The 14,379-nt window shown below is 45.3% G+C and overlaps 1 protein-coding gene across 2 annotated transcripts in view; it reads left to right on the forward strand.

Moving 5' to 3' along the window:
- Window positions 1-14,379, forward strand: part of LOC116516199 (protein argonaute-1) — a 78,940-nt gene that overhangs the window by 31,794 nt on the left and 32,767 nt on the right. Inside the window, exon 2 of one of the 2 annotated variants that reach the window (XM_032228617.1) lies at window positions 13,810-13,999. In XM_032228617.1, the coding sequence (XP_032084508.1) occupies window positions 13,810-13,999 (190 nt within the window). The remainder of the gene's footprint in view (window positions 1-13,809; window positions 14,000-14,379) is intronic. The other variant, XM_032228618.1, reaches the window with a different exon arrangement.

Raw genomic sequence — 14,379 nt, forward strand, 5'->3', positions numbered from 1 at the left:
GCAGAGGGAAGGGCCCTGCTTTTTAAATGCGAGAGAAAACCAACCAGCCCTGTCCTTTTGTTTGATACGGAGGGGAATCCGACTGTCTTGTCTGCCCTCTTGTGTGGCGCCGATGAAGAAATCTTGATTATTCTCAATTCTTCCCTTTCTTTGCCAGGCAAGAGTTCCGCTGAACCAAACTTTAGAATAGGCTCCGTATTTTAAGCTACTAGCCCAGTGCAACCAATTTTAATTTTCCTGACCCATCCCTGCCCATAGACCCACTGTTTTCCCTTGAGTTTCAAGACAAAACAAATACAAATACAAATACAAAATGCAGGGGGATATTCTTATATTCTTTCTTTTGTTGTTGTTCTTGCGGTTTCCCCCTGTAGACAAAACTGAAAATCTAGGAAAGATTGTAAGGCAAGAAGAACCCCTTGTGGTTTGGTATCAGGAACGTGTCTTCCCCAGAGCCAACTTTGGAAAACAAATACAGGCGAGTGGATAGGCACCTTCTAGGTTGGATATCTGCTCCAAATTGCAGGTTGGGCTTAAAAATGCCGATTTTAAAATCAGGCAGGAAAGTTGGTTGTTCTGATTCATAGACTTTTGCAGGGGTGTCAAACTCAAGGCCCGGAGACCGGATCCGGCCCATGGGGTGCTTAGATCTGGCCCACAGGACCACCCTGGAAACAACAAAGGATTGATCCACGGTGCCTCTTCTACGCATGTGCACGTGCCTCCCACCGGCTAGCTGATTTTTGGGTTTCTGCCGCGCCGGCACAGGGGGTGGGACGTGTGTGGGAGATGCATGTGTGGGTGGGTGGGGGGCATTGCATGCGCATGTGCAGGGGGAGCTCAGGGGAGTGCAGTGCCAGTTTTTGGTTCCAGGAGGCTGCAGGGAGGTCTACTATGCCCAAAACACGCCATGGGGTGTCACCTGTGCATGCATGGGAGGTTGCACAGTCAGGTGCGGGGGGGGGTAGAGCACATGGGGTGGCATTATATTATGGGTGCAATGGCGCACACTTTCGGCACATGGCAACATCACTGGTATAAGTAATAGCCAGCACCCCAGATTGAGCCTGGAGATCAACCCCTGCAGACCTAGCCAAATAAGTGTCACTCCGTTCCATCATCTTCTGCCAGTCAACCAGTGAGCAACTGTATTTGGAACCAACTTTTGCTTCTAAGCACTGTTCCCTCTAAGGTGCGCAGGTGTGCGGCCGTGAACATGGCAAGAAAACCCCGTGCAGCAGTTTCTAACTGCCACGCAGGGGCCTCAGAAAATCTAGGGTTAGCACGGGCGCGGGGATGGCAGCAGGAGCTTACATGGCACAGCCGGTCTCCTAGGACCTCCTAGGCGCCAGCTGCGCCGCTCATTACCGTCAATCGCCCCGTGTTCAGCAAAGCAAACGTGGGGAAGTCCTTTGCAGGCGGCTAGAACTGGCCACCCACAAAGGACCTCCCCAGACTTGTTTTGATGAGCACGGAGCCACTGACGGTAGTTTGCGCCAGCCGCGGCTGCTCAAACTAGCATCAGTCGCCCCGTGTTCAGCAAGGTCCTTTGTGGACGGCCAATCCTAGCCGCTTGCGCCCGGCTCTGCGGCTGAAGTGAACCCCCAAAGCCCCCGCCGCCACCAGAATATCTGCTGCCACCTCCTCCTCCTCCTCCAACAGCACTGCCGGATTTGCCGCCCGATGCTGCGGCTGAGGTAAAACCGCCAAAGCTCCAGTCAGTACCCCCACCCGTGGCAATGGTGCCTCTCCCTCCATGCGGAGCACCTGAGCTGGCCTCCGTGTTATCCATCCCCCTTCCTCCTCCGCCGTGCTTTTGAGGAGCCATGAGGCCACGGGAGCTAGTAGGAAGGTGTCGGAAGTGGAAGCGGCGGCAGAGGTAAACCGGAGCCCAGCTGAGGTGCTCCGAGCGGAGGGGGAGGCACCGCCGCCGCTGCCATGGGCGGGGGCACCAGCAGGAGCTTTGGCAGCTTCACCTCAGCTGCAGCGCTGGGCAGCAAATGTGTTGGTGCTGTTGGAGGAGGAGGAGGAGGCGGCAGCAGTTATTCTAGTGGTGGCGGGGGCTCATCGGCATCTTCAGAGGCAGCCCTGCCCCCTGTGAAAAAACCCGAAGATGGAGCAGATCCACGCAGATGACGTTGCCGCAACATGACTGGAGGAGGAATTCTGGGAGTTGAAGTCCACAAGTCTTAAAGCTGTCAGGTTTGAAGACCCCTGGGATTTTTTCCCTAAAGGGTTAGGGGTGCAAGGATCTTGTAACAACAGCTTTAAGACTTGCGTGTTTCAAATGCCAGACTTTCTGAGCCAACATTTTGGTTGCTAAGCAGGAGCGTTGTTAAGTGATACTGATATTATATAACACTTTAAATAATTTTAATTATTTGAAACTTTGAGTTTCAAATAATACTGATTTCGTTGTTGTCTTAGGTGACATCTGTGAAAAAAATTCAGGTGCTCAGGCATGAAAATGTGCTGCTCAAACACTATACTTTTCTGCTCACACTGAAAAAAAATTAGAGGGAACATTGCTTCTAAGTCATTGTCAAGAGCAGCTCTGTGAAGTGTGAATTGCAATAGCTTAAGTAGAAGATGACAAGGGGAAGAGTCCCTCTGGGCTAAGAAGGATTGCAACGGATGGACAAATTCAAAGGTGGCCAGATGTTCCAGCCATGGCCTCCGCTTGCTGTCCCAGGTCTTCCTAAGTAGGGAGGCTAACCAAACTTAACGTAATATAAATGTAGCTATTTGGCTTATAAAGAGACCTGGTTAACTATTGAATGCAGTGACAGTGACTTTCAATTTCCTACAGGAAGACTAAAGGATGCTATACACCTGTTAGAAAGAGGGACCACTTAGCTGGGGAAGGGAACAAGGACCATGTAAAGCAGAGATGTCTAACATTGGCAAGTTTAAGACCTGTGCACTTCAACTCCCAGAATACCCCATCTGGCCATTCATGTAGGGAATTATGGATGCCCCATTATGCTATAGCTCTGCGATGGCAAACCTATGTCACACATGCCCAAAGTGGCACACAAAACCATGTTGCCCGGCATATGTGCCTTTTCCTGTTTGCCTTCTGGGTTTCTGGTAAGCATGCACATGCGGCGATCAGCTGTCCTTTGTGCATGCGGCAATGCTGAAAACCATCCTGTGTATGCATGCCAGCCAGCTGATCTTGGTGCACACATGCATGTTAGAACCCAGAGGTTTGTTTTTTCTGGAGCGTGGCCCCAACAAGCGTGCGTGTGACATTTCCGTGCGACCTTTTTGGCACTCATTGCTGAAAAGTGTTCTGACTGAGGCTTCCCAAGAGCCTGAAGCAAACTCCTTGTCCCGACAAAAACCCTTTTCTTAATTTACTGTGAATTCTGCTCATTCACATCCAGCAAAGTCTTTCAAGGGAGGATTTATAGTCACAGACCTTATCTGGCTTGGAGAGTGGCCAGACCGATATCTGCAAAACCTGGCAAGGAGTCTCGGAGAGTCACAAACCAATGAAGTGAACTAATTGTCTCCTGCAAACTCCACTCCCCTTTCGCTCCTCTTTTATTTCCTCTGGGAAGGGCCATTCATCGTCCACCTGTGGCCTTACTCCCAAGTCGACCCCTGTTTTTTAACTGTTTCCTTCGCCTGGCAACTCTGCACATGTGCATACTGAGAACAGGCTCCAGCTGTTCGTCTGCCTCACCGACTCTGAAGGCAGCTGATAACTGGCATACGGCCCTGGCCCCCTCTCTGCCTCTGACACAGAGCCCTCACCAGAGCCTTCCCCAGCCTCCAGGACTGGCCATGTTCCTCTCCAACCTCCTCGCTATCCGAATCTATTGACTGCTGCCTGGCCAAAACAAAAATATTTTCCATCACTGCTATAGCTATAGCTTGAATAAACCAGGTAATGATGGTTTATTTAACAAATCATGCAATATCACAATCCCCAACACCAATTCAATTTCCTTAACCCTGCTAAAGTCCTGCCTTTGCCCTCCTGCCAACTCAGAAGTGCCTTTTTCAGACTCAAACTGGAAACAGTACAGGGACCAAGAGTGGTGATTCTCAACCTCAGCAATTTCAAGAAGGGTGGACTTCAAGTCCCAGAATTCCCCAGCCAGCATGAGGAAAAACTACCCTAGAATATGCATAAATACGCAAAATTAGCAAAAACATGCTCTCCTGTTTCCCCGCCACATTCGGAGTCCAGGTAATGCTTCACATTCTCTCTTCCCCGGTTATCCAACTGCTACTGCATTTTGCTTTCATTGTTAGTCAGACTGCAGACAGTTGGAGAGTAGAAGCCTGCGAGATGGGATCTAATTGTTCCATGTGCCAAAGATCTAATTGTTCCATGCGCCAATGATTTCTCAATTGTGATTTGTTTCCAAGTACTTTCCGTAAGCGGGCAGGGGGCTTATAGAGCCAGGGAGGGGAGAGATGCCCAGGCAGCTCTCCTGCAGTTTTGTTTTGTTTTTTTCAACTCAATCCAGCTGGATATTGAACTGGGAGATGCCCAGGAAAATGGGAACACACCATCAGCTCAAAGTGAAACGTCCGTTTGAACCTCCAGTCAAAACCTTGGTTAAAAGATGGCGTATGATACAAAAGGGCACCTTTCTGAGATCCCGGAGAGAATGTGCTGGAATTTCTGATTTTGGTTTTGTTTGGTGATTGGCCTATGATGAGAAGCCAAGAATTGTGATGTATAAATCCTAGTTTGTAGGGTTATGTCAAAGACTCAACCATCTGTTGGGTTATGTCAAAGACTCAATGAGCCATTGTGATGCAGTAGTTAAAGTGCAGTACTGCAGGCTAGTTGTCTGGCTGCCGGCTGCCCGCAATTTGGCAGTTCAAATCTCACCAGATTCAGGGTTGACTCAACCTTCCATCCTTCCAAGGTGGGTAAAATGAGGAGCCAGATTGTTGGGGGCAATAGGCTGACTCTAAACCGCTTAGAGAGAGCTGCAAAGCACTGTGAAGCGGTATATAAGTCTAAGTGCTATTGCTTTTGCTATCCATGCCAAAAGTATCTAAGAAGGTTAAATCATGGTGGCCAAAGTTTGTTAATCTGTAAAGTTCTGTTACTCATCCAAGTAATTTCATCAGTCAGTTTGTGAGTTGGTGTGTTTATGGCTTAGCATAGTAGATAGTTGTGGCTTAGCCAATGAATTATGATTTTTTTAAAAGTGATATAATGGGAAGCTAAACAAAAATGTAGATCCTGCATCTGAATTAGAGGTATCTCCACATGTTTCTGCAAAAAAAAAAGTTGCATCTGAAGGTATAGCATTTTACAGAAAACTGATCTTAGAATAACTTCCTTTTTCAGCAGTTATGTTTTTCTTTCCACAATAAGCAATAACTCATCATCCCCAGGACTCTAATTAGGTAACTGCTGGAGATCTTCTGATGTTCTGGAGGAAATTAGCTGGTGGAGGTAAACATCTGTCTTACTTGTCAAGCACTTCTGTCACACAATCATTTCCATCCTTGAAGCTTTGGCCTTCTTGGGTTCATGGAACATCTTTCCCATCTGCCTTGACTCAAAAGATAGGGCCCTCTTTCTTGAAGAACACAGTATTAAACCACATAGTATCAACAGTGGAGTCCTTCAAGTTTTGGGGTTCTACAATCTCCAAGGATTTGAAATGGATACTTAACATCAGAACCATCATTAAAAAGGCACCACAACGAATGTTCTTCCTGCATCAAGTCAAGAAAATTCAGACTGCCCAAGGAGCTACTGATGCAATTCTACAAGAGGAATGATTGAGTCTTCATTTCTACCCCCACAACTGTCGGGTTTGGTACAACAACCAAACAGGACAGTTACAGACTTCAATGAATAGTTAGGACTGTAGAAATAATAATTGCAAACAGCCTGCCTTCCATTGAGGACCCATATACTTCATGGGTCAGAAAGAGGGCTGAGAAAATATCTACAAATCCCTCACATCCTGGACATAAACGGTTTCAACTCCTCCCCTTGGGACACTGCTATGGGGCATTGCATGTCAAAACTAGACACAGAGACAGCTTTTCCCCCCTCGTGCCAATTGCCACAGTACTGTCTTACATATATTTGTGTAGTATGGCTGTATTGCTACTATCCTCATCTTTTCTACTACACACTCTCACTACTATCATTATGATTCTTATTACTCTGTTGATTTGCATGTACACTCAGTGCTGCTGCACCAGAGACAAATTCCTTCTGTGACTAATTATACTTGGCCAAATAAAATATCCTATTCCTAGAGGAAGATAACTTTGAAGATATTTCATCCTACCAGCTTCTGATCGGAATATAAGAATTTAATCTTATCTACTCCATCTAGTTCAGCAGTCTGTTCTCCTAGTGGCCAACCAATCATACAAGGAAGTCCACTAGCCTACCAGGAGATAGCCTTCAGAGGCAGTCCCACCGACATCATGATTAACAGGGTAGCTATTGACTCCCATATCAACATGAATTTGGGCAAACTCTGGGACAGAGATCTTTAAACTTGGTAACTTTAGGACTTGTGGACTTCAACTCCCAGAATTCTCCAGCCAGCTATACGAGTCCTAAAATTGCCAAGTTTGTGGACCCCTGCTCTGGAAGATATGCTATGGCCTAGCCGGACCAACTTAATGACTGAACAACAACAAAATCGATCTCCATGACTTTCATGAACCAGTCCAAACTTTTTGAAGCTGGTGAAACCAGTAGGCAGCATCACATCTCCTAGTAAATGACGATGTTGCAGTCATCTTTTGGTGTCTGGTGCTCTCTGAGCTGGATTGTTTTCTTGCAGACATTTCATTACCAAACTAGGAAACTTCATCGGTGCTGTGCTGATGTTGTTACCTAGTTGGGTAATGTCTGCAAGAAAACAATCCAGCTCAAAGAGCGCCAGAAATACCACAATTCAGCAATTGTGCTAGAAACATTCTCTTCTATTGCAATTATTATTTTAGCGCAAGGACTGGAAAATTGCAGCTCCAGGGGCACAAAGGTTTCTCAAAGCCTTTGGGGTCTGCAGGGTCCTAACCCCCCCCCCCCAAATTCACGCTGCATTGTAATTTCATATGGAATAGAAATAATCGAAGCCAAGCGTGGGATCTGCAGTTTAACTGGCTTTCAAATAAATGATTTCATTTTGATAAGTTAAAGACACAACTGACCCGAAATGTACACAAAACGACATTCAGAAATTGAAACAAGTTTATTAAAAATAGCTTCTAGCAAGCATTCAGATTTTGGAAATCGCTTGTTTTTCCAATGGACTTCCAACAATAAAGAGAGAGGAGTGTTTGTATACCAGATCTGGTTTTGCTTATTAATCTCAGTGTATGATTTATTTTCCTTTGCCGCATGTTTCTAGAGCAGAATACTAGACATCTGTGTGCTTTTCAAAGTTCCCAAAATTCAGATTTTTGCAAAAAGATATTTGGTTTTGCCATGCATGACAATCTGTGTGGTCCGCAAGCTTTGACAGTTCCTAAAAGTTATTGCTGGGAACCTCCCCTAAAATGGCAATTTTGGAAGCTGGTCAGATCCCATAGGACATCTTCTGTTTTCCCTGGTTCCTCCTGCTTGTGGGACTGAGTCCCATGGTGGAGAAGAGTCTCCTGGCATGACCCTCAAAAGCTTTCATGAACCACAACACTGCTGGGGTGGCTGGATGTTTCCCCCCAGATATGCCCTTTTGTCCCTCTCCCTCCCTTCCCCATATGGGATTGCATTGTGTGGAAGGGAAATTTTACCCCGCAGTGTCACCACACAATGTTGTCGCTATCCAGTATTCCCTGTGCTGTGCAGCTGGAGAGTAGAGGAGTCTTTGACTTTTTTCCCAAGCATCACTCCCTGGAAAAGGAGGTCAGAGAGCATTTCAGGTGATGTGGCCTTGCCTACATTTGCCAGCTGTGCACTAGGTTAGTGTGCTGGCATTGCTGCTCGATTCGTCATGGCTCTTGGTTCCTGCTGAACGTCTACAGCTGCAAAATCCCAGAAGAGATGTAAATGAGTAGCATGAACCAGGAAAGCTTGCCTTGGGTGGAAATTGGCCGTCGGAAGGTTCTGTTTTCATTTGAACGCTGTTCAAAAGCGGGTTAAAGGAGCTTACCTTTTTTTCTGCAGTAAGAGGCAGAAGGAAGATCACACCTTATCTTGCTCAAATGACACACCGCTGGAAGTCGGCCCATGTCTACACATAAGCAGGTCATCTCCAGAAGCTGTGCCCACGATCGGAGGTTGAGTGGGAATATCAGGCCTGGTCACGTTTGTCTTTGGCAAGAGTTCAAAAGAAACCTTGTTTGTGTTGTGGCCCACCAGTGGATCTGGCAGCAGATTCGGACAGTGAGGAGGTTGGGGAGGAACATGGGCCAGTCCTGGCATCTGGGGAAGGCTCTGATGAGGAGGCAGAGAAGGGGACGACAGTTATCTGCTGCATTCGGAGTCAGAGATCAGTTGGGCAGAGATCAGCTGGAGCCTGTTCCCAGTGTGTGCATGCGCAGAGCTGCCAGGAGAAGGGAACAGCTAAGGAACAAGGAGCCTGTTCCTGGTGTGTGCATGCACAGAGCTACTAGGAGAAGGAACAAGGGCCGACTCAGGAGTAGAGGAACAGGTGGATGGTGAATGGCCCCTCCCATAGGGAATAAAGGGGAGCAAAAGGGGAGTGGAGTTTGCAGGAGACAATGAGTTCAGTTCATTAGGGTGAAGATCTGTTCCTGACTTCTTGCCAAGTAATTGCTGCTACAGCGTGGTGTTTGGAAGATATTGACCTGTCAGCTCTCCAAGCCTGAAAAGATCTGTAGTTGTGAAATCTCTTGAAAGACTGTTGACTGGGACTTTGTGGAGAGCAATTTTTATCGGGACGAGGAGTCGGCTTCATGCTTTTGGGAAAGCCTAAGTCATATGAGGTAGTGATGGAAGTGCTGGAATATGAGTGGGGAGACTCAAGATTCATGCCTGCCTTCAGCTGTAGAAGCTGACCATCCCTTCTTCTCATTTCAGTCTGTTTCACAGTGTGGTTGTTGTGGGGAAACAGGACTTGTATTATGTTTCGATAATAAACACATACTGGAGATCTTAGGCCATTGATGTTTAAACAGTTTCTAATCTCTACAAAGATGCTTGCTCCTGCGGAGGGAAGTTATGGCGAATCTAGACAGCATACTAAAAAGCAGAGACATCACCTTGCTAACAAAAGCGTGTATAGTGTATAGTCAAGGACACGGTTTTCCCAGTTGCAATTTATGGCTGTGAAAGTTGGACCCTAAGGAAGGCTGAGCGCCAAAGAATTGAGGCCTTTGAACTCTGGTGCTGGAGAAGACTCCTGCGAGTCCCTTGGACTGCAAGTCAATCAAACTGGTCAGTCCTAGAGATCATCAACCCTGACTGCTCTTTAGAAGGTCAGAGCTTGAAGATGAAACTCAAATACTTTGACCACCTAATGAGAAGGAAGGATTCCCTGGAGAAGAGCCTCATGATGGGAAAGATTGAGGGCAACAGAAGAAAGGGATGGGAGAGAATGATGTTGTCTTTCTGTGGACATTTGTATTTCAAACCATAATTTCCGTTTTTCAGCTGAGGGCCAAACATCACACGGTAGAATTCACTTCCAACAGAGGAGAACATGTGTAGTTCAGAGTTGACCTGGGAGGTCCTTGGTGCTCACTGATCTTGGTTGTTTTCTTGCAGATGTTTTGTTTCCCAACTACTAGCTAACATCATCTGTGCTTCCCTGGTGAAGTTACCTAGTTGAGCAACGAAAAGTCTGCAAGAAAACAACCAAGCTCAGAGACACCTCCCTCCCCCCAATTCATCCTCTGTACTCAACATATAATATCCCCATAATAACCTTATTTCTATTTCATCAAAGGAGGTGAGAATGTTGGCCTGTTCTTTACCAGCAACCCACTTCTAAAGGAGACACAATTAGATTTATCGCATACAACGATCTGTGTCTATGCATGCTTAAGCAAGTCTTTGCTGACCTGTGCTTTAATTTATTTTTAAAGTGTCAGCCTTAGAATAAAACCAACAGCCCATTGCTAAATAACCCCCACCCCCCTTGCAGAAGCTGCCTCTTTCTGTCTGGCCTCCCCTTCTCTCTGTGTGTTGGGCCATCCTCGCTAAAGCTTGTAAATCACTTTTGATCCTTGGAGAAGGCATGCAGTCAGTGTGGGGTGAGGAAGAAAAGGTGGGGCAGGCTGGCCTCTGGATGACCTTGGATGGGAGTGCATTTCTCATGTGATTCAGTGGGGACAGCGGTGGATGAAAGGGGAGGGTGGGAAGCTCATGATTAGGAAGAATCTATTATGGTCTTAAATTGCCTGTCGATAATCAGACACCACAAGAGGAAGCAATTGTTATCTCCTTTCAAGAAGTATAAGAGAAAGAGGGGGGGGAGGGAAGACAAGGGAAGACAACGAAAGAAGGGAGAGAGAAGGAAGGAAGATAAAAAAGGAAGACAAGAAAGGGAGGGAGGGACAGATGGGAGGGAGGGAAGGGAGACGAAAGGAAAGACAAGGAATAGAGGGAGAGAGAGGAGAAATGGAGGGAGAGAAGGAGGAAGGGAGGGAAGAAAGGGAGGGAGGGAAGGTACAAGAAAGGAAAGACAAGGAATGAACAGAGGGAGGGAGAGGGAAGGGAGGGAGAGGGAAGGAAGGAAAATGGAAGGAGAAAGGGAGGGAGGAAGGAGGGAGGGAGGGAGGGAGGGAAGGGAGACAAGAAAGGAAAGACAAAAAAGGAACAGAGGGAGGGAGAGGGAAGGAAGGAAGACAGGGAAGGGAGAGAGGGAGAAAGCCCATTTTTCTTGGTGATGTAAATTTCTGTTCTTCTCCATCCTTTGGTGCTGCTGAGCCCTCATTCTTCAACCTTGCCTGTTTTACAGGCCAACAAGGTGCATGCATTATGTCTCCCATAGCACCACATGTGGATTTGACAGCCCTAAAAATAGCCTCCGAGAAGCCTGCCCTTACCAACTCGGCTTTTCTCCTGCTTCTTCCTTTGCACCAGTCATGGGTTTAGAGTTTGGCTGTTGTTTGGCAGGATAGTCAGAGGCCCCAGGAGCTGGGGCACAGCAGGAGAACACCACCTCCTCTTTTTCTATAAAACCCCCTCCTTTGTCATGATTGGAATTCTAAACTTTGGATTCACTTGACTCTCCTGTCACTCTGTCTTCTCCTTTTCATCTGGGTTTCTTTTGGAGACAAGTAAAACAATGCAGTTGTCCTTATAGCTTGTGCTGGTGAATATAAGACCCTGCAGGTATTCAGGCTAAAAGATCAGGTAGAGTTTTAATTGATAACTGCTAGCGGTGGTGCAGTGGCTAAGACGCTGAGCTTTTCGATCAGAAGTTCGGCGGTTTGAATCCCTAGCACTGCATAATGGAGTGAGCTCCCATTACTTGTCCCCAGCTTTTGCTAATCTAGCAGTTCAAAAGCATGTAAAAATGCAAGTAGAAAGATAGGAACAGGGATGGCTCTTCTGCTTTGAAACAGAGATGAGCACCGCCCCCTAGAGTCGGGAATGACTAGCAGATGTGTGCGAGGGGAACCTTTACCTTAGCCTGGTCCTAAGCTTAGCATTGGGAAACAGAACTATGATTTTGGACACAGGGGTGAACCCATGCACTTGGATCAAAACCAAACACCAATGCAGGTAGTCCTCGACTTACAACCGTAATTGAGCCCAAAATTTATGTTGCTAAGCAAGACATTTGTTAAATGAGTTTTGCCCCTTTTTATAACCTTTCTTGGCCCATTTGTTAAGCGAACCACTGCAGTTGTTAATAACACAGCTGTTAAGTGAATCTGGCTTCCCCAGTGATTTTGCTGGTCAGAAAGTCGCAAAAAGGGACCACACGATCCCCAGGACACCGCAACCGTCATAAATATGAGTCAGTTGCCAAGCGTCTGAATTTTGATCATGTGACCATGGGGATGCTGCAATGGTCACAAGTGTGAAAAACAGGTCACAAGTCACTTCTTTCAGTGACATAACTTCATATGGTCACTAAATAAGCTGTTCTCCTGTTTCTGCATATGTAGGGAGCCCTCAACTTACGAACAAAATTGGGACCAGAATTTATGTGGCTAAACAAGATGGTTGCTAAGTGAATCATACCTAATTTTATGATTTTTTTTTTGCCAGCCACTATTGTCAAGCAAACCACTACAGGTTTTTTTAAAAATAGAATTTATTTTTATTTTCAAAACAAACACAACACATAAAATCTTCCTTCTTTACATACTGTAGAAAGTGTATCAGTTGGTTACAAAAGGTTTTCGTGCATCTCTTCCACGGTCATCAAGCATAATTCATATTAACTCAAGTATTTTAACTCAAATATTTATACATGTTACCCTTATACCTCCATTTTTATTTCACTATAATTATTTAAACGTCCTTCATCATAAAATATACCAAGATTTAACACATAACCACATACTGGCATTTCATTTAATATTTCTAAAATTCTCCAATAACACTGAATCCTTATGTCCTATTCTAGCTAAACATTCATAACACCCAAATTTTGAGCGTGTGACTGTGCTGTGTTGCTTGTAAGCAGGTTAACTGGTTGTAAGTCACTGTATTCAGTGCTGTTGTAATTTTGAACTAAATGAATGGTTTTAATTAAAGGACTATCTGTAGAGTCTTCTTCCCCATTGCTAACAAGGGTTGAAGCTAAACCTTTTGTATGCAAAACAACGTTTGCAATGCAGGTGGAGTTTCTTTTCACTTCTGTCTTATCCACGGGTAACTTACAACTAATCCAATTTTCAGAGTCATGCAATACACTCAATTATGAACTAATTACATCAGCCCAGTTTTTTTTAAAAAAAAAAATCTAAAATGTGTTTTGAATGCTGCTTGTCTTACAAGCTTGCCATGGCAAAGTCGTGACAAAGAAAAGACATGGATCAGGAAGAAAAAGGGGGCCATGTACCGTAGTTTTCTCCAGAAATGCTTTGTAGGGAGAATCAACATGGGATGACGTTTCTTTTTTTTCCAAACAAAGTTTTTGTTTTATTTTTTGTTACAAATTTTAGATTCTTTTGTAAACAAAATGTTGCCCGGGTTTTCCCCTTTAACATTCTCTCCTGTACATAATTCATTTTACATCATATTTCCATTTCCAATTTTAGCCATATTATTTTCTTCCCATATTTCCCATCTTAAACTTATTTTTTCTTACCACATAAACAATATCATTATTTGCCCCTTCAGAAATAAAGCAAATTTATCATTTTATTTTCCACCTGTTATTCTATTTTCTATAGGTAATATATACCTATAGGGGTAAGCAGAAGATCTGATGTACATATAGCAATAGCACTTAGACTTATATAGAATAGAATAGGATAGAATGATTTATTGGCCATGCTTTGCAGCATTCTCTGAACAGTTGACAAATATCGGGATGGTGCCCCCCAACCACCTGGGTCCTCATTTTATCAACCATGGGAAGGATAGAAGGCTGAGTCAACCTTGAGTTGGTCGGGGTCGAATTCCTGGCTGTGGGCAAAGTTAGTCTGCAATACTGCATTGTAACCACTGTGCTACCATGGCTCCATAGAAAGTGATTATTGTTGCTGTTGTTAGTTGCAAAGTCGTGTCCAACCCATCGCGACCCCATGGAACACATTCTACAGGCCTTGGCTGGAGAATTCTGGGAATTTAAATCCACAAGTCTTAAAGTTGCCAATGCTGGACACTTGTGGTCTAGATGCTCTAAATGTTTTTCAGCTGTTGGGTTCGCACATTCATCTTTCTCTCTCTCTTTCTCTCTCTCCTCCACTTCCAATTTTTGTTTTTTTTAGCAGTTGCTGCAGGCACTTACCTGCCACCCCTCCAGCAGGTATTTCAAGCTCCTCGTCGGCCTGGGATAGGAACTGTTGGGAAGCCCATCAAGCTCTTGGCCAATTACTTTGAGGTGGACATTCCCAAAATCGATGTCTATCACTATGAAGTTGACATCAAGCCGGACAAGTGTCCACGCAGAGTCAACAGGTAAGGCAAGTATTTAGCATTTAGCCATTTCTCCCCTCTAGCCCTCACAACACCCCCCCCCCAAAAAAAAAACCCCTCTCAGGTGAACATGTTCCTCATGTTCTAAGAGTAGGGTTGTCCAACCTAGGCAATTTTAAGACTTGTGAAGTTCAATTCCAAAAATTCTGGCTAGGGGAATTCCGGGAGTTGAAGTCCACAGGTCTTAAATGTCTATGGAGATTCTCGGTCATCCAGGTCACGGTTGTTCTGAAGCTGCTTTTTTCAAAAGGCAACTGGACTTGCTTGTTTTGCATGAAGAACTGAAGAAGCTTCTTGGATGAGAAGCAAAATTTCTTCAGGCAAAACAAAAAAAAACCCAACCAAGAAAGTCCAGTTGTCTT

Source organism: Thamnophis elegans, chromosome 12 (assembly GCF_009769535.1).
Source record: "Thamnophis elegans isolate rThaEle1 chromosome 12, rThaEle1.pri, whole genome shotgun sequence".
NCBI classification, from domain to species: Eukaryota; Metazoa; Chordata; class Lepidosauria; order Squamata; family Colubridae; genus Thamnophis; species Thamnophis elegans.